Genomic DNA, 21609 nt, shown 5'->3' on the forward strand with positions numbered 1-21609 from the left:
ATCCATGGATCAAAGGATATACATTTTCCTATCAGTACAGATTTGGATCACATTACACAGCTTTTGATATGTACTACTCTCAATACCATTCATTACTAAAAATTCTGTATTGTTTACTTTTAGTTTCTTCCTTAAATTACCAAGTTGATAGCGTAGTATTTTGTTTTAGATCAACTTTTTTACTTGATTTATCATCTTATTGCCTTTCTGTCAGAGTTTTTCTTTTGATGTTCAATAAAAGATAAGTGGTTACTGATGACTTTCCTGTATTTTTTATATTAAAGAATGTTTTTATAATGCCCTAATGTTAAGTAAAATCCTGGTAACTGTTTCCTACATTTGTTACAATCATTATAAAGACTCTTTATAATGTAGAATAAAGTATAAACTTAAACTAAGTTTTTCCTCATTATTTACATGAGTATAATTTCATGCTAATATAAATCACTGACATGATAAATAAGAATTAAGATAAATAAAAATTTATTACATATTACATTCATGTGGCCTTTCTCCTGAATGAATTCTCTGATGCCTTCCTATACTTGCTATATTCACAGAGTTCTCATCTGGTAATTCTCTGATGTCCCATAAGAGTTTACTTAGAAGCAAAATACTACATTCATTACAGTATTAGAGATTTTCTTTCTCCAATATGAATTTTCTCATGTCGAATAAGACATGAACCACGGATAAAAGCTTTCCCACATTCTTTACATTCATAGGGTTTCTCACCAGTATGAATTATCTGATGATGAATAAGTTGTGATCCTTGACCAAAAGATTTGCCACATTCCTTACATTCATAAAGTTTTTCACCAGTATGAATTCGTTGATGGTGTGCGAGTTCCCTGTTATGACTAAAGGACTGTCCACATTCCTTACATTCAAAGAGTTTTGCTCTTAAATGAATTTTCTGATGTCCTATAAGATTTGAGTGGTAACGGAAGGCTTTATTACAATTGTTACATTCATAGGGTCTTTCTCCAGTGTGAATTCTCTGATGTTGAATAAGGATTGAGTGGTGATGGAAGGCTTTCCCACATTCACCACATTCATAGGGTCTTTCTCCACTGTGAACTCTCTGATGTCCCTTAAGAATTGAAGTGTTGCTAAAAGCCTTCCCACATTCTTTACATTCATAGTGTTTTTCTTTAGTATGTGTTTTTTCATGTCGAATGAGGGATGAGTGGTAACTGAAAGCTTTTCTACATTCTTTGCATTCATAGGGTTTCTCTCCAGTATGAATTCTCTGGTGTAGAGTAAGGTGTGAGCCACGACTAAAAGCCTTTCCACATTCCTTACATTCATAGGGTCTTTCTCCAGTATGAATTCTCTGATGTCGAATGAGATTTGAGGGGTGGTGGAAAGCTTTCCTACACTCATTACATTCATAGAGTTTGTCTCCATTATGAATTCTCTGATGTCCAGTAAGTTTTGAGCAACTGCTAAAAGCCTTTCCACAATGCTTACATTCATAGAATTTTTCTGTAGTATGTCTTCTCCCATGGTGAATTAGCAGTGAGTGGTAATTGAAGACTTTCCCACATTCTCTGCATTCATAGGGTTTTGGCCTAGTATGATATATCTGATGTAGACTATAGGATGTTTGTTGACTGAGACTTTGCATATTTTCATGGGTGACTGTCACAGGTTTAAGATATTCTTCTTTATTTCCCTGTTCTGTCTGAAAATGGTGATTATACTTCCAATCATCTTGAAAAATGGAACATCCAAATTCATGGGTTGGAAGTCTTTCCATTATCTTCCACTGAGATGACTTTATTTTACAATTGTCATCATTTGATGATAACTCCTTTGTTGCACATTGGGATTTCATATCTGAGAAGTAATGAGAAAGAAAATGTGCATTTTTTTCCAGTTCCTGGAACAACAAAATTTCTGAATAGGAATATGAACACATTACCTATAAGAAATTGATGGCTTGACAAGATCTCAAATATAACTATGGAGGGTGAGCATAGTGTGGACACAGGTGATTAAAGAAGCAAGGTAACTGTTTCTAAAATGTTGCTTCAGATCAGAATTACTGGAAAACTTGTTAAAAACAGAAATGGTACAAGTATCACTTGAAAGCAATTGAATCAAACTACAGGAATAGACCTTAGCTTTAAGAAAAATCTCTAGAGGCGCCTGGGTGGCTCAGTCAGTTAAGCGTCCAACTTCGGCTCGGGTCATGATCTCATGGTTTGTGGGTTCGAGCCCGCGTCGGGCTCTGTGCTGACAGCTCGGAGCCTGGAGCCTGCTTCGGATTCTGTGTTTCCCTCTCTCTCTGCTCCTCCCCCGCTCCTGCTCTGTCTCTCCCTCTCCTTCAAAAATAAATTAAAAAACATTAAAAAAAAAAAAAAGAAAAATCTCTAGTGATTCTGATGTAGCCTGAAGTTGGAAAATCATTAAGGTTTTCCTCTGTACTTAGTATAACATTTGAATAACTTAACATTAACTCAAAGGTGATGTCATGATCTGGCCCTGGCTAACATATCACTGAACTATGCTCTTCCCCAGTTCACTATGCTATGTTCCAAGAGCAGATAAAATACTTTTCTATATTAGTGTGATTTCCACTGCTGTTCTCTCTAGCAGGTATTGTTTTTGTTTTTCAATTTTTTAAAAATTTTATTTAAGTGATCTCTCCACCCCATGTGGGGCTCAAACTCAAGACACTGAAATCAAGAGTCATATGCTGTTCCAACTGGGCCAGCCAGGCACCCCATTTGGAGGTACTGTCTGTCCCTGTATGGCTAGCCCCTTCTCACCCTTCTTGTCTCAATGTAAATATAATTACAAATAACACTAAAAATCCCCCCTCTCAAACTGTGTCGGACAACACCAAATCTTATTCTAGTGCCCAAATGACTAATCATAACCTTCACGATTTTTCTCATCTATTTTTTTCTCATTTTCTATGCTAGACTATTGGAAAGCATCATGTCTGTTTAACTCACTACTATTTAATTAGCTTTTAGCACAATATCTACCATATAACAAGTGTTCAATAAATAGCTATTGCATGGTGAGGATTAAGGAAAAGGAATTAGAATGGGAATATAGGAAAATATCAGGAAATTAATAGGGAAAACTATTACCATTACTACTATCATTGTTTTAGAAGAATCTTTATGGTGTTTTATGCATTGTGGCAAAATTATATAACCAAAGTTTCAGGTAATTATGAACATATAGATTTGTTGATGTAGGAAAACTAGAGGATACCCTCCAATGGGACAAAGGGTGTCTCAGTGGCTAATGAGCTAGAAACTAATAAAAAGAATGTTGGGTCTTAGTTGATGGGGCAAGATGATGGCAATACAAAGTGGAGAATATCCTGGGGAAATTTCAAAGGGCGGAATGAGTCAGCTATGAGCAGATAACAAGGAGGTAGTTTTTGTGTCTAGAGTAGATACTATATAAAACACCATTTGCCTGGCATGTGATGATATTGGCTGAGGATAAGAAACAAGTAGCCTCACCAATGGCAACAGCCACTGACAGTCTGAAGTAAAAGCAACCTTCAGATAGCATGACAGAATAAAATGCACAGTGGCATGGTGGGAAGATCCAAGGAACTGTATCATAGAGACTGAATTTCAAGTCTCAGTTCTCTAATTACAAGGTTTATGTCACTGGAAGAATTACTTACAATCTGTAAGTACCATTTCCATATCTGTAAAATGATGGTAACGCTTAACATAGGTTAATTGCTAAAATTAACAGTAATTTAGAGCGAGACTGAGAAAAATAATGGTAACTGTTTGAAGCTCAGTGATAGGTACATCAGTATTTTTGCAAATATTTGAAAATTTCTGTAATAAAAAGAAAAGAAGAGAATACCTTGGGTAAAGTCCCTGGAAAAAATTAAATGCTTAATAAGTAGCAATTACAATAAAGGAAAAAAATATTTTCACAAAAATGACAAAAGTGGACAAGGGAAATTATTTTGAAGACATCAAAGTAGTGCCAGGCTGAGAGGCATAAGCCAAAAGGTAAACATTATTCTGGCATCAACTTCTTCAACATTCAGAAAGTCTTGTCTAGCTCTTAAACAGGTCTTCACTTTTTTTTTTCTCATTTCTTGATATCCACTGCCAATACTCAAACCGAAGCATAAATGATTTCTCAAATAAGAAAATATTTGCAAAGAATTTATCTGATAAGGGGTTAATATCCAAAACATATAAGGAACTCATTTAACTCAATGGCAAAAAAAAAATAGTGTGATTAAGAAATGGGAAAAGGACCTAAACAGACATTTTTCCAAAGAAGACATAAAAATGTCCATGAAAATATGCTCAACATCACTAATCACTGGGGAAATGCAAATCAAAACCACAATGAGATATCACCTCACACCTGACAGAATGGCTATTATCAAATTGACAAGAAATAACAAGTGCTGACCAGGATGTGGAGAAAAGGGAACCCTTGCACACTACTGGTGGGAATGTAAATTGTTACAGCCACTGTGGAAAATTTGAGGTTGCTCAAATGATTAACAATTGAATTACCATATGATCCAACAATCCTACTCCTGAGTATGTATTCAAAGGAAATGAAATCACTATCTTGAAGAGATATTTGCACCTCCATGTTCATTGCAACATTAGTTGCAAAAGCCAAGACCTGGAACAACTTAAGTGTCCACTGACACATGAATGAATAAAGAAAATTACATATACAATGGGATGTAATTCAGCCATAAAAAAGAAGGAAATCTTGCCATTTGTGACAACATGGATGAACCTTGAGGGCATTATGCTGTGAAATAAGTCATATGGAGAAAGGCCAGTATTTCATGATCTCATTTATATGTGAAATCTAAAAAGCCAAACTCATAGAAACAGAGTAGATTGGTGCTTGCCAGGGGCTAAGGGTGGAGGCAATGGAGAGATGTTGATCTATGGGTACAAACTTCCAGTTATAAGATAAATAAGTTCTGGAATCTAATGTACAGCATGGTGATCATAATTAATACTGTATTGTATACTTAAAAGTTGCTGAGAGGTGGGGCGCCTGGGTGGCTCAGTCGGTTAAGCGTCTGACTTCGGCTGAGGTCATGACCTCATGGTTTGTGGGTTTGAGTCCCGCGTCAGGCTCTGTGCTGACAGCTCAGAGCCTGGAATCTGCTTCAGATTCTGTGTTTCCCTCTCTGTCTGCCCCTCCCCAGGTCGCACTCTGTCTCTATCTCTCTCAAATATAAATAAAAATTTTTTAAAAATTGCTGAGAGAGTAAATTTTAAATGTTCTCACCACGCACACGCACACACACACACACACACACACACACACACACAAAGGTAATTATGTGAGGTGATGTGATAATTAACTTTATTGTAATCATTTCACTGTATATACATGTGGCAAATCATTATGTTGTACATCTTAAACTTACACAATGTTATATGCCAATTATATCTCAGTAAAGCTGAAAAAACTAATCTCTCATCTGAATTGCAGTAACTCGTGTATGGTCTCTTTAATTTCACCCCCACCACCAGTGGCAATGATTGCTGCTTGATACCCAATATATCATCTTCCTTTTTGTTCCTTAATGACAGAATCCTGATTTAAAAATTTTTTTCATTTTATTTATTTGAGAGAGAGGGGGAGGGAGAGGAAAGGACAGAGAGAGGAGGAGAGAGAAAATCCCAAGCAGCCTCTGCGCCACCATGGGGCTTGACCCCACAACCCTGGAATCATGACTTGAGACGAAACCAAGAGTTGGACACTCAACCAACTGAGCCACTCAGGTACCTGCAGAATCCTGATTTTAAATGAAGCAGCAGTGTGCCCAGCTGAAAGACTATCCATGCAGTTGAGTGTGTCCATGTGATTAAGTTCTGGTCCCTGAGATATACGCAGAAGTTTTGTGTGGTATTTTCTATGGCATTTTCTGAGAGGACTACTTGAAGAGAGCTGACCCCAATGAGAGATGTACACTTCTTGCCCTCTACCACCTCTTTCTTCCTTCCTCTTTTCAGAATGCAGATGTGTTTGCTGGAGTGGCAGTAGGCTTTTCAGATCATGAGATCACCTTGAGGATGCGAATGTCAAAGAAAAACTGTAGGGCGCCTGGGTGGCTCAGTTGGTTAAGCTTCTGACTTCGGCTCAGGTCGTGATCTCGCATTTCCTGGGTTCATGCCCCACGTTGGACTCTGTGCTAACAGCTCAGAGCCTGGAGCCTGCTTCGGATTCTGTGTTTCCCTCTTTCCCTGCCCCTCCCCTGATCATGCTCTGTCTCTCAAAAATGAATAAACGTTGGGGCACCTGGGTGGCTTAGTCCGTTAAACGTCTGACTTCAGCTCAGGTCATGATCTCACAGTTCGTGAGTTCAAGCCCCCCGTCAGGCTCTGTGCTGACAGCTCAGAGCCTGGAGCCTACTTCAGATTCCTGTGTTTCTCTCTCTCTCTGCCTGTCCCCCCCCCACTCACACTCTGTCTCTCTCAAAAATAAATAAACATTAAAAATTTTTTAAAAAGGGGTGCCTGGGTGGCTCAGTCAGTTAAGCATCCGACTTCAGCTCAGGTCACGATCTCGCGGTCCATGAGTTCGAGCCCCGTGTCGGGCTCTGGGCTGATGGCTCAGAGCTTGGAGCCTGCTTCAGATTCTGTGTCTCCCTCTCTCTCTGCCCCTCCCCCGTTCATGCTCTGTCTCTCTCTCTGTCTCAAAAATAAATAAAAACGTTAAAAAAATGTAAAAAAATAAAAATAAAAATAAATTTTTAAAAAGACTTAAAAATGAATAAACGTTTAAAAAAGAAACAACAACAACAAAAAAAGAAAATTGCAAGTTAAACAGGCAAGGAAGACTGTATTCAAGATTACTGCAGTAAGGGTCTGAACTATTCCAAGGGTAGAAATGATGAACTCAACTCTAAATTCAACAGAGGCATCTGGGGATTTATAGCCAACAGGCAGATTGAAGGAGTCACTGGATAGAAAATTACTCAGAGTAACTTGGTTAGGTATCAGGAGTGTGGGAATTCTTGCTAAACTGCCTTGGCAGGATTCTTGCTGAAATGGGCTCAGCAGACCTTGGACAGAAGGCCAAAAAATAAAGTCTACTCAAGAAGAGGGCTCAGAGGAGCCTGACTAAACTTTGGTCAAAGAAGGAGACTCCTTATCAGAACTATACATTAAGATAGGAAAACAGCAAGAAAGGAGTCTGGGTTCTTAAGACAAAGGAAATCAGGCATCAAAAACTGCAAACCCCATAAACCAATGGAAGTAATAAGCCAATTTGACAAGGATGGAAGGATTATAAAAAAACAGCTCTGAAAAATAAATTGTATGTCAGCAATAATCAACTAGGAATTATAACAGAAAAATGATTTTGTTTATAATAACTAACAAAAGTTCTCAAGTTTTAAGGAATAACTCTTAGCAGAGATGTTCAAAGATTTTCATGGATAAAACTATAAAATTTAAAATTCTTTTTTTTTTTTTTATAAAATTTAAAATTCTTAATGATGATCATAAAAGATCCCAATAAAGGGATGGATATGCAACATTTATGGAAGGGATGCTCAATGTAGGAAAAATGTCAACTCTTGCCAAATTGATATAAAACTTGGTGTAACTCTAATGAAAAGCCCAAAAGGACTTTTATAATATTTGACAAGGTGATTAAAAATGTATATACAAGGGTATTTATATAACAACCATAGACAATAATATTCTGACAAAATAAAATGGGGGCTCTTATATTATTAGATATTAAATTATAAAACAGCTTATAAAACAGGATTTTTAAGTGAAAATGCAAATAGAAACAATATAAAAGCCATGCATACTTGAGAATTCAGTAACGACTCGCTATATTTATCCTCTTCTATAGTCAGTTATTTTTGCATCTTATTTAAGAAGTCATTTCCCACCTCAAGGTCTGAAAGATATTTACCTCTATTTTCTACTAAGGGTGGATGGAAAATGTGATGTAATATAAAAATACACAGCATCATCTTTAAAGTATTCTTATCACAAATGTTTAAGCTGAATCCAAACAAGCTATGAAATCTAACTTCCAGGTAGTACAGAATACAGAGGTACAAGTTAAAGAATACTATAAGTGAGGAATTAGAAAAACCCAGAATGTGGAATATTCTATAAGACAACTGACATGTACTCTTAAAAATTTACTATCATAGGGGCGCCTGGGTGGCGCAGTCGGTTAAGCGTCCGACTTCAGCCAGGTCACGATCTTGCGGTTCGTGAGTTCAAGCTCCCCCCCCCCCCCCCCCCCCCCCGTCAGGCTCTGGGCTGATGGCTCAGAGCCTGGAGCCTGTTTCCGATTCTGTGTCTCCCTCTCTCTCTGCCCCTCCCCCGTTCATGCTCTGTCTCTCTCTGTCCTAAAAATAAATAAAAACGTTGAAAAAAAAATTAAAAAAAATTTACCATCATGGAAAAAAATGGTTCTAGGTCCAAAGAGATTAAATACATAGAACCACCAAATGCAAAGTATGCATCTTGACTGAATTCTGATTCCCTCTTCCCTATTGAAGATAGGTCAATAGAAACTTGCCAAAATGAATGCAAAAAGAAAAATGAATTTAAAAACAAAACAAAAAACAGAACAGATCATCCAAGACTTACGGGATAATGTCAAGAGGGCACATAATTAGAATACCAGAAGGAGAAGAGAGAGACAAGTAGAATTATTTGAATTAATTATGGCCAAAACCATAACAACGTCTTTCTAGATACGTTTCCTGAGCCAAGGGAAACAAAAGAAAAATTAAACAATTGGGACTACATAAAAATAAAAGCTTCTACACAGTGAAGGAAACAATCAACAAAACTAAAAGCAACCTACAAAATGGGAGAAGATATTTGCAAATGACTATCTGATAAAGGGTTAGTATACAAAATATATAAATAACTTATCAAACTTAACACTCCAAAAATGAATAATCCAATTTAAAAATGGTCAGAAGACATGAATAGACATTTTTCCAAGTAAGACATACAGATGGTTAACAGACACATGAAAGATGCTCATCATCACTGATCATCAGGGAAATATAAATCAAAACTACAATGAGGTATCACCTCACACCTGTCAGAATGACTAAAATCAACAACAGGTGTTGGTGAGGATGTGGAGAAAGGAGAACCTCATGCACTGTTGGTGAGAATGCAAACTGGTGCAGCCATTGTGGAAAACAGTATGGAGGTTCCTCAAAAAGTTAAAATAAAACTACCCTATAATCCAGCAACTTCACTACTAGATATCTATGCAAAGAATATAAAAATACTAATTCAAAGGGATACATGCATCCCAGTGTTTATATGGCATTATCTACAATAGCCAAATTATGGTAACAGTCCAAGTGTCCATTGACTGATGAATGGGTAAGGAAGATGTGGTATGTGTATGTGCGTGTATATGTGTATATATTTGTATATACATATTATGGAATATTATTCAGCCACAAAAAAGAATGAAATCTTGTCATTTGCAATGATCTGGATGTAGTTAGAGAGTATTAGGCTAAGCGAAATAAGTCAGTCAGAGAAAGATAAATACCATATGATTTCACTCATATGTAGAATTTAAGAAACAAAACAAGCAAAGGGGAAAAAAAGAGAGGGGCAAACCGAGAAATAGACTCCTAACTATAGAGAACAAACTGAAGGTTACCAGCGGGGAGGTGTGGGGGGGAATGGGTTAAATAAGTGACCGGGATTAAGGAGTGCACTTGTGATGAACACTGGGTTTAGTATGGAAGTGCTGAATCACTCTATTGTACACCCAAAACTATTATTACACTGTATGTTAACTAACTGGAATTTAAATAAAAACTTTTTTAAAAATTGGGATTGTTATGGTAAATCAAAGGGACAATTGTTTTAAGTGTAATATCTCTGAGATGAATTCACAGGTGAATTCTACCAAACATTTGAAGAGTTAATACCTATTCTCCTCAAAATATTCCAAAAAAAGAAGAGGAGGGAATGCTTCCAAATATATTCTATGAAGCCAGCATTACCCTAATAATAAAACCAGACAAAGACACCATACACACGAAAAAACTACAGGCCAATATCCCTGATGAACATAAATGCAAAAATCCTCAACAAAATATTAGCAAACCAAATCCAACGATACATTAAAAGGATCATTCACCACGATCAAGTGGGATTTATTCTGGGGATGCAAGGATGATTGAATATTTGCAAATCAATCAATGTGATATACCACATCCATAAAAGGAAGGATAAATATCATTATGATCATCTCAATAGATGCAGCAAAAGCATTTGACAAAATTCAACATCCATCCAGAAAAAAAAAAAACTCAACAAAGTAGGTTAGAGGGAACATACCTCAATGTTACAAATGCCATATATGAAAAACCCACAGCTAACATCATACTAAATGGTGAAAATCTGAGAGCTTCTAAGATCAGGAACAAGACAAGGATATCCACCTCACCACTTTTATTCAACAAAATACTGGAAGTCCTAATCACAGCAATAATACCAGAAAAAGAAACAAGAGGCATCCACATTGATAAAGAAGTTAAACTGTCACTACTTGCAGATGATATACTATACATAGACAATGCTAGACTCCACCAAGAAACTACTAGAAGTAATAAATGAATTCAGTAAAGTTATAGGATATAAAATTAATACCCAGAAATCGGTAGCATTTCCATATACTAATAATGAAGTAGCAGAAAGAGAAATTAAGGAAACAATTCCATTTATAATTGCACCAAAAATAATAAAATACCTGGGAATAAATCTTTTTTAATTCAAGTCAGTTAACATATAGTGTAGTATTGGCTTCAGAAGTAGAATTTAATGACTCATAAGTTCCATATAACACCCAGTGCTCATCCCAAAAAGTGCCCTCCTTAATGCCCATCACCCAATTAGGGTTATGTTCCCACCTGTCACCCCTCCTGCAACCCTCAGTTTGTTCTCTGTATTTAAGAGTCGCTTATGGTTTGCCTCCCTCTCTGTTTTTATCTTATTTTTCCTCCTTTCCCCTATGTTCATCTATTGTATTTCTTAAATTCCACACATGAATGATATCATTTGATATTTGTCTTTCTCTGACTTATTTTGCTTAGCATAATACCCTCTAGTTCCATCCACATTGTTGCAAATGGCAAGATTTCATTCTTTTTGATTGCGGAGTAATATTCCATTGTATATATACACCACATCTTTTGTATACACTCATCAGTCGATGGACATTTGGGCTCTTTCCATAATTTGGCTATTGTTGATAGCACTGCTATAAACATTGGGGTGCATGTGCCCCTTTGAATCAGCATTTTTGTATCCTTTGGATAAATACCTAGTAGTGCAATTGCTGGGTCACAGGGTAGTTCTATTTTTAATTTTTTGATGAACATCCATACTGTTTTCCAGAGTGGTTGTACCAGTTTGCATTCCCATGAACAATGCAAAAGTGTTCCCCCTTCTCCACATTCTTGTAAACATCTGTTGTTTCCTGAGTAGTAAATTTTAGCCATTCTGACAGGTGTGAGGTAATCTCATTGTGGTTTTGATTCATATTAAAATGTCTGGGAATAGGGATGCCTGGGTGGTTTGGTCTGTTAAGCGCCTGACTTTGGCTCAAGTCATGATCTCACTGTCCGTGAGTTCGAGCCCCGCATCGGGCTCTGTGCTGACAGCTCAAAGCATGGAGCCTGTTTCAGATTCTGTGTCTCCTTCTTTCTCTGCCCCTCCTCTGTTCATGCTCTGTCTCTCTCTGTCTCAAAAATAAATAAACGTTAAAAAAAATTTTTTTAATAAATACATAAATAAAATGTCTGGGAATAAATTTAACCAAAGAGGTGAAAGACATGTACTCTGAAAACTATAAAACATTAATGAAAGAAATTGAAGACAATACAAATAGAAAGATCTTCCATGTTTACTGATTGGAAGAATTAATATTGCTAAAATGTCTATACTACCCAAAGCAATCTACAGATTTAGTGCAATCCCTATCAAAATGCCAACAGCATTTTTTGCTGAACTAGAACAAATAATCCTAAAATTTGTATGGAACTACAGAAGACCCTGAATAGCCGAAGCTATGTTGAGAGAGAATAACAAAACTGGAGGTATCACAATTCCAGATTTTAAGATATACTATGAAGTTGTAGTCATCAAAACAATATGGTACTGGCACAAAAAAAGACACATAGACCAGTGGAACAGAACAGAGAGCCCAGAAATAAACCCATGCTATATAGTCAATTGATCTGAATATCCAATGAGGAAAACATGGTCTCTTCTTCATCAATGGTACTGGGAAAACTGGACAGCAACATGCAAAAGAATGAAACTGGACCATGTTATAACAACATATACAAAAATAAACTCAAAATGGACTACAGACCTCAATGTAAGGCCTGAAACCATAAATATCTTAGAAGAGGGCACAAACAGTAATTCTCTGACATTAGCCATAGTGACATTTTTCTAGATATGTCTCCTAAGGCAAAGGAAACAAAAGCAAAAATAAATTGTTAGGACTACAAGCTTTTGCAAGGCAAAGGAAAGCATCGACAAAACAAAAACACAACCTACTGCATGGGAGAAGATATTTGCAAATGATATATCCAATAAAGGGTTAATATTCAAAATATATAAAGAACTTCTATAACTCAACACCAAAAAAAAACAAGCAATCTGGTTAAAAAATGGGCAGATAACCTAAAGATGTCTTCTTTAAAGAGTGACTAAAGATGACCAAAGATGGCCAACAGATGGCCAGTTAGTCAATCAATCAACCAATGTAACATCTCTGATTTTACAAAGAAGAATGTATGTATGTATTCCTTTTGTAATTAAAAATAATTTTTAAAAATCAAAGAAATAATTATTCAAGAACAGAGTAATAGAGATAATACTCTTTTATAACAGCTTTATTGAGATATAATTCATATAATTTGCTCATTTAGAGTGCATTATTCAGTGGTTTTTAGTATATTTACACAGTTTACAACCATCACCACACTCAAGTTTAGAACATATTCATCATACCCAAAAGAAACTTGTATTCTTCAGCAGTAACTTCCTGTTGTCCCCCAACCTCACCAGCCTTAGGCAACTACTAATTTACTTTGTATCTCTATAGATTTGACATTTCAAATGTTCTGGACATTTTATGTAAATGGAATCATACAATATATGTTCTTCTGTGTTGGCTTCTTTCACTTAACATATGTTTTCAAGGGCCATCCCTACTGTGGTATATATGAGTATTTCACTCCTTTTTAGTGACAAATGTTACATTGTATGGATATACCATATTTTATTTGTCCACTCATCAGCTGATGGACATTTGGGTTGTTTCTACATTTTAGTGATTGTGAATAATGCTGTAATGAAGAGTCACGTACAAGTTTTTCTGTGGGTGTTCAATTTTCTTCTATACCTAGGAGTATAATTGCTGAGTAAAATGGTAACTTTAACTTTTTGAGGAGGGGTCAGTCTTCCAAAATAGCTGCCCCACTTTACATTCCCACCAGCAGTGTATGAGGGTTCCTTTTCCCCACATCCCAACACTTGCTCCTATCTTTTTTAGTATAGCCGTTTTAGTATGTATGAAGTGGTAAAGTTACATATTTAATAGCAAAAATTTTTAGACAGTGTCTATACTTATCATTGGGATTTTGGTTAAATAACTGAAAAATATCCATACAACAGAATACTAAGAAACTAAAAATACTAAAAACTAAAAAATTCCAGACTTAGGTTTATAAACCAGTAGTTATCCATGATACAATAAAGTTCACCCAGTGCAATCCTGTGGTTTTCTCTAGTTGATATAATTACAGGTCTGCATTTTCTTAATATTTTACTAAGCAATTTACTCTCCCTCCTGGGTTGATGGGAGTGGGAAGGAGGGGAAAGTGGGTGATGGGCATTGAGGAGGGCACCTGTTGGGATGAGCACTGGGTGTTGTATGGAAACCAATTTGACAATAAATTTCATATTAAAAAATATTTTACTAAGCATTTATAAACTTTTAAAGTAAAGAAGAATAATGCTACATAGTATTCCCCAAAACAAAAAGGATTTACTTCTACCAAGTATTAATTGGTTGTAAATAAGAACAGAATATTGGTTTGTGGGCAGAGAGGAAAGAGGTAAAAGCTAATAAACCAAAGGAACAGAAAACCTGACTCTGAAAATTAATCTGCTTAAGAATAAATGCTCAAACTGGGTGTTGTATGGAAACCAATTTGTCAATAAATTTCATATAAAAAAAAAAAAGAATAAATGCTCAAGGTGGCAGTGCAAAAACAAAATGGCAAAGAAAGAAGTAGTCTATAAACGTTGCTTGGTAAGAAGGCAATTTGGACTAAACTGATACCATGTGTTATTTCAATAAAAGATTTTGTAAAGTTAATTTTTAAAATATGTGACAAGGTTGTGCCTGGGTGGCTCAGTGTGTTGGGTGTCTGACTTCAGCCTAGGTCTCGGTCATTCCCGAGTTCAAGCCCTGCATTGGTCTGTGTGCTGACAGCTCAGAGCCTGGAGCCTGTTTCAGATTCTGTATCTTCCTCTCGCTCTCTGCCCCTCCCCTACTCGCACCCTGTCTTGCTCTCTCAAAAATAATTAAAAAAAAATTTTTTTTTACATTTTATTTATTTTTGAGAGAGAGAGAGAGAGAGAGAGAGAGCGCAAAAGAGGGAGAGAGAGAAAGAGCACAAGTGGGGAAGGGGTAGAGACAGGGGAGACACAGAATCTGAAGCAGGCTCCAGGCTCTGAGCTGTCAGCACAGAGCCCGACGTGGGGCTCGAACTCACAAACCATGAGATCATGACCTGAGCTGAAGTTGGATGCTTAACTGACTGAGCCACCCAGGCGCCCCCCCCAAAATTTTTTTTGAATAAAATATGTGACAATGATAAAAAGCTAATTTTTTTCCCAGCATGTTTGTTCAAGTTGATAATAAAAGGAAATCAATGAATAAATGCATAAAGACTATGAAAAACTCATGACCTCTCTATGCTGTACCTGTAGAGAACATCAGACAGCCTTCCTGGGCCATAAAATAGCCCTCACCAATGCTAGTTTTCACAAATGAGTCCTAAACAACAACAGGCCTTACCTTCAGAGATCATTGCTATTTCTTGTGGAAATAACCCATAACCTCTATGAGAGTTATGATTCTGATTCACTGCCTTACCTAATAATGTTTTGCCCAAGTAATTATAGTTCAGTTCATTTTCTTTAAGCTCTTCTCCCAGATGTAAATAAAATAACATTTTAGTTCTTATAAGACTGAACTGTTGTAAAAAACAAAAAATCCTAATTCTACTCCTGAAATCATTGTTGCAGTATATGCTACCTAATTCGGATGTAAATTAAAAAAATAAATAAAATCTTTTAAAAAGCCTAAATTAAATAGAACATGCTAAGTATTTACTTGTGTTATGGACCAGAAAAGTTACTACATGCACTAAAACTGAAGACTACATAAATATAAATATACATAAATGTGGGTGTATACCTAGATTCAGTTGTGATTGAAATAACTCATCTTTATAAATTGATTTTTTTTAATTTTTTTTCAACGTTTATTTATTTTTGGGACAGAGAGAGACAGAGCATGAACGGGGGAGGGGCAGAGAGAGAGGGAGTCACAGAATCGGAAACAGGCTCCAGGCTCTGAGCCATCAGCCCAGAGCCTGACGCGGGGCTCGAACTCACGGACCGCGAGATCGTGACCTGGCTGAAGTCGGACGCTTGACCGACTGTGCCACCCAGGCGCCCCTACCTAGGTAAAGTTTTAAGGTGTTATATTTTTCTGTTATATTCTTAAATCAACATGACCATGTTCTTTACAATATGATCCTAAGTATATTTTCTAAAACTCCTAATTATTCTTGGGATGTTGTACTAATACAATATCGAGTTCTAAAGAAATTAAAATTCAGATAAAGAAAACAGTTACCACAAAACCCCCATAAGTGTATATACTTATATATTCTTATCTATGAATAACTCTACAATTATGATGGTAAAACAAGCATTTATAAACATAAGAGGTTTCAATAAGATGAATTATTAAAAACTGAGCTTTAAGAATATTGTCACTGAAACATATTGTTTGTACTGAAGAATTTATTTGTAATGTCTGGGACAGGCTTCAAAATACTGCAGAAAAACAACAACAACAACAACTTAGAGAGGACTAGATAAAACAAGATTGGTGAGGGGTGCCTGGCTGGCTCAGTTGGAAGCGCATGTGATTCTTGATCTTGGGGTCGTGAGCTCGAGCCCCACATTGGGTGTTGAGTTTAATTAAATAAATAAATAAACTTGAAAAGACCTAAGATTGGCAAAAAGTTGATAACTATTAATGCTGAATGGTACATGGGTTGGGTCAGGGGATGGTCACGCTATTCAGTCTACTTTTGTGTATGTTTCAAAAATTTTAAGATACAAAGTGAAAACAATAAATGTATCGTTTGGCCAGATTATATACAGACCTATGTATATATTAAATTATATTAAATTGAGTTATAAAAACAACTTGTATCTGAGAGAAGAGAATGATAACCCAGAGGTTTTTAAGTTTATTTATTTATTTTGAGAGAAAGAACACAAGTGGGAGAGGAACAGAGAGACAGGGAGAGAGAGAAAATTCCAAGCAGGCTGTGCAGAGCCTGATGCGGGGCTTGAACTCACAAACTGCAAGATCATGACCCAAGCTGAAATCAAGAGTCAGAAGCTTAACCGACTGAGCCACCCAGGAGCCCCTCCAACTTTTTTATCTAATTCTTTGGATTGCTTTCTCTGCATCTGACAAATTTTAGCACTTTAACTTCAAAAATAAGTAGGCTGGTGAAAATAAATTTAAAAACTCATATATCATCAAGTGATCTTCAACAAGGATGCCAAGGCTACACAGCAGAGAAGGGATAGTCTTTTTAAAAAATGGTGCTGAGAAAACTGGATATCCACATGAAAAAGAATGAAGTTGGATCCATACCTTAGACCATACACAAAAACGAACTAGGAATAGACTAAAGTCCTAACATGAAAACTGAAACTTGAAAGTCTTAGAAGAAAATATTGGGGAAAGTTTTGTGACATTGCATTTGGCAATGATTTCCTGGATAGGCCACCAAAAACAAAAAACACAAGAACTGGATTACATCAAACTTAAAAACATCTGCACAGCAAAGGAAACAGTCCAGAGAGTGAAAAGGCAATCTGCAGAATGTGAGAAATATCTGCTAACCATATATCTGATAAGGAGTTAACAGCCAGAATATACAAAGAATCCCAACAACTCAACAACAACAGAAAAACCAACCTGATTTAAAAGGGGCAAAGGACTTGAATAGCTGTTCTCCAAAAAAGGAATACAAATGGCTAACAAGCATGTGAAAAGTATCACTAACCATCACAGAAATGTAAAATAAAACCACAAGATATCACCTCATACCCATTAGGATGGGTGCTATCAAAAAAAGAACAGAAAATAATAAGTGTTGACAAGAATGTGAAGAAATTGAAACCCTCATGCCCTATTGGTGGGAATGTTAAATGGTAGAGCCACTATGGAAACCTGAGAGGTTCCTCAATATATTAAAGTAGAGTTACCATACGTTCTAGCAATTCCACTTCTGAGTATATATCCAAAAGAATTGAAAACAGGATCTTGAAGAGATGTTTGCACACCCATGTTAATTGTAGCACTATTCACAATAGCCAAGAGGTAGAAGCAACCTAATGTCCTGACAGTAGAATGGATAAAGAAAATATGGTATATACATATAATGGAATCTTATTTGGACCTAAAAAGAAGGAAACTTGTCATATACTACAACATGGATAAACCTTGAGGACATTAAGTGAAATAACCCAGTGACAAAAAGACAAATACTGCATGATTCTACTTATATGAGATAATCTAAAGTAGTCAAACTCTTAGAAACAGAAAGTAAAATGGTTGCCAGGGGATGAGGAGGTGGGAAAAGGAAGTGGTTGTTCCATGGGTACAGAATTTCAATTTTGCAAGATGAAAAAATCTTATAGCTCTGTTGGACAACTTATGTGCATATAATTACACTACTATACTGAATGCTTAAAAATGGTTAAAATGGCAAATGTTATGTATGTGGGTATTTTTTACCACAATAGAAAAATGAATGGGGGCGCCTGGGTGGCGCAGTCGGTTAAGCGTCCGACTTCAGCCAGGTCACCATCTCGAGGTCCGTGAGTTCGAGCCCCGCGTCAGGCTCTGGGCTGATGGCTCAGAGCCTGGAGCCTGTTTCCGATTCTGTGTCTCCCTCTCTCTCTGCCCCTCCCCCGTTCATGCTCTGTCTCTCTCTGTCCCAAAAATAAATAAAAACGTTGAAAAAAAAATTAAAAAAAATAAAAAAAAAGAAAAATGAATGTATTCTATGATCTGACAAAAAAAAATGGAATAAATAAAACACTGAATCAAAGAAAAACTAGTAAAGAAATGGGTGCAGATTATTGGAAAGTAGCTAAAATAAGAGTAATATTTAGAGAAAATACATACACCAGGAGATGGAGAAACTATTTAAGACCAAAACAGAAAGAGAAACAGGGAAAGAACTGGATCTTAATTATAGCCAGAACACTTGTCACTGTGGAAAAAAAGAGAACACCTCCCTCTTTGAAGAACATTCTGGATGCTCTCACCTAAGGGCTATCATCTCACTGAGCAGGTGGTCTATTCTTGCACAGCTTCCCCCTCTCTAAATTTCCCTCACCTACCTGGGTACAGGCCTTTTGGTGACTCTCTCTCAACAATCCAAGGCTCATTATCTTGTTCCAAAAAGGAGATCAAAGTTGGTTTAGGAAGAGAGAGTCCTATTGAAAACAATAAAAAAGGAAACAGGACTTAGTTATGTCAAGGATATCCAAAATTCAGACATAATTCCTTGGTGAAGAAGGGCAAAACTCAGATAAATATGTCAAGATTGTCTAAAGGATGGGGAAAATGAAAGGCATCTAGAAAATTTACAGCAGAGGATGGAGACATTCTAGGTAACAGGGTTTTGTTTTTTTTTTCAGTATCAACTACTTTTATGTACTAAGTTCAAAAAAGCTGTCCTATATGCATACATAAAAGTTGTTTATACAAAGATCTGTATATAAAGCAGAATCTTAATTACTGGGAGACGGGAGAGGGGTGTCCTTACCCAATGAGACCAAGTTGCTGTAGTTTTCCAACATCACATCTCTGTACAAGTTTCTCTGCTTCAGGTCCAGAAATTCCCACTCTTCCTGTGAGAAGTCTACAGCCACATCCCTGAACATCACTACCTGCTGTAGAAACAAAGCTATGCATTACTTATAAAATTCATCATATATCTCTACTTCACTAAAGCCCAAATCTGATGAGGGATGACTTCATGGTTCCTTAAGGGAAGTGTTCCTATTAAAAGACTGAGCCAATATTTGCTCATTGCTCATTGATTCACTGAATGAATATGGAAAGGTGTAAAAAGAAGAGAATGGTATGGACTGAGGCTCTGGACTGTGAGTCCCACCACTGTTGGAAGGGAGGAGCTTGGAACCAGGCTCCAGGATGGGGCTCAGTTTGAAAGAAAGTTTCAATATAAGGAAACTTTATATAATGGCCTGGAAAGAAATTATTGTAATCTTGGAAAAAGAGAAAAAAATACCAATAACCTCAGCCATGACTTAGAATTACAAATACTATTCAGTTCCACTCTTTTCTTTCTTCTCTCTTCAGCTTTACTCTCTCTTCCCTTGAAGACAGGCTGAGTTCAAAGAAGACAAAACTAAGAAAGGAAAAGAAAGGGAAGTGAGAAATCAGACTTGCCAACAGCTCTCTGAATCATCAGGTTACATACAACTACCATTACTACAAGAATATTTGCCTTGTAATAATTCATTAAGCTATACATTTATACTGTATAAATATAAATGTATACATTTATACATCATGATGCCAAGATGGCAGTTTTCTTTATTTGTTACATTTTGCAATTTTTTAAAACAGAACTATCATTTTCTCTCTCCTTCCTATTCCATTTCTCCTTGTCCATGCCAACTACTAACAAACATAATAAACACAAGGATCATATGAGGGAATGTAGAACTTAATGGCTGTCCCCTACACTAAGGATTTGAAGCTCTTGAAGGAATGGCTTTCCAAACACACAGTAAAAGAACCAAAAAAACTTCAACTTATAAGAGAAAAACAACCAATAGATGGGAATGTTAAAATGAAACAGATGGTTAAAATTATCAATTACTTTAAAGAAGCTTTTATGACTCTGCTGTAGCAAGCAAGAGTGAACATTATTGAAATGAAGAAATAGAGAAGACCTCAGATTATGGGAAGATGGTGGTGTTGGAAGGACCAGAATCTGTCTCCCCACCTAGACGACAATTTTGCTTGGCAGAATCTGCCTGATGTAACCGGTTTTAGAATCCCGGAGTCTGTTGAAGGCTTGCAAGGAAAGAATTGGATAGTAAATTACAGTCAATTTTAGCCAATTTCAGCTCTTGGAAAAGTAGCAGATATCCATCCCCAGCCAAGTGGCAGGCACCTGTGCACTTCCTTGGAGCTGCTTGCACATAGCTTACAAGAGCTAGGGTGAAAGAAAAGGATGCTGTCCTCCAGATGTCAGGAATTTGTGCTCTGATTGCTGATTGTTGCTTCTGATCCGAAAGATGCAGACAAAGAAGCAGGTTATTGTTGCTGCAATTCCTCCTTTGTTGCAAGCCCCTCCCTCTCCAGCTGAAATGACTTCCAAGAGATTTAAAAGGTCAGTGTCCCTCTATTCGCCTCACATGTTTCACTTTTCCCCTTTGGAGAGTCAGACATTAAAGTCTGGTACATTAAAAAACAAATGTATCTCATGGGTTGGAAGAACAAATATCGTTAAAATGTCTACACTACCCAAAGCAACCTACAGATTTAATGTAATCCCTATCAAAATACCAATAGCATTTTTCAGAGAAGTAGAACAAGCATTCCTAAAATTTGTAGGGAACCACAAAAGATCCCAAATCTCCAAAGCAATCTTGAAAAGTAAAAACAAAACTGGAGGTATCATAATTCCAGACTTCAAGTAATATCACAAGTAACCAAAACAGTATAGTACTGGCATAAAAACAGACACATAGATTAATGGAACAGAATAGAAAACCCAGAAATAGACCCACAATTATATGATCAATTAACCTTAGACAAAGAAAGAACATGCAATGGGGAAAAGACAGTCTCTTCATCAAATGGTGTTGCGAAAACTGGACAGCAACATGCAAAAGAATGAAACCGGATCACTTTCTTACACCATGCACAAAAATAAACTCAAAATGAGTCAAAGCCCTAAATGTGAGACCTGAAGCCATAAAAATCCTAGGAGAGAGCACAGGCAATAACTTCTCTGATATCAGCTGTAGCAACGTTTTTCTAGATATGTGTCCTGAGATGAGGGTAATAAAAGCAAAAATAAACTGTTGGGACCACATCAAAATACAAACTTCTGCACAGCAAAGGAAAAAATCAACAAAGCTAGAAGACCTACTGAATGGGAGAAGATATTTGCAAATGACATATCCAATAAAGCGTTAATATTCAAACTACATAAAG

General features: G+C 36.5%; 1 protein-coding gene across 1 annotated transcript in view; it reads right to left on the minus strand.

Annotated features, from left to right (window-relative positions):
• The window catches only part of LOC124511172 (zinc finger protein 585A), a 333171-nt gene that overhangs the window by 37789 nt on the left and 273773 nt on the right, over positions 1-21609 (minus strand). The window contains exons 8-9 of the mRNA XM_047078135.1: positions 1541-1574; positions 688-1456 (exon numbers count right to left, since the gene is read on the minus strand). Of these exons, the coding sequence (XP_046934091.1) occupies positions 688-1456; positions 1541-1574 (803 nt within the window). The remainder of the gene's footprint in view (positions 1-687; positions 1457-1540; positions 1575-21609) is intronic.

The sequence above is a fragment of the Lynx rufus genome, unplaced genomic scaffold (genome assembly GCF_022079265.1).
Source record: "Lynx rufus isolate CCGP_SWC_20201006 ecotype Redwood Valley unplaced genomic scaffold, mLynRuf1.p SCAF_16, whole genome shotgun sequence".
NCBI classification, from domain to species: domain Eukaryota; kingdom Metazoa; phylum Chordata; class Mammalia; order Carnivora; family Felidae; genus Lynx; species Lynx rufus.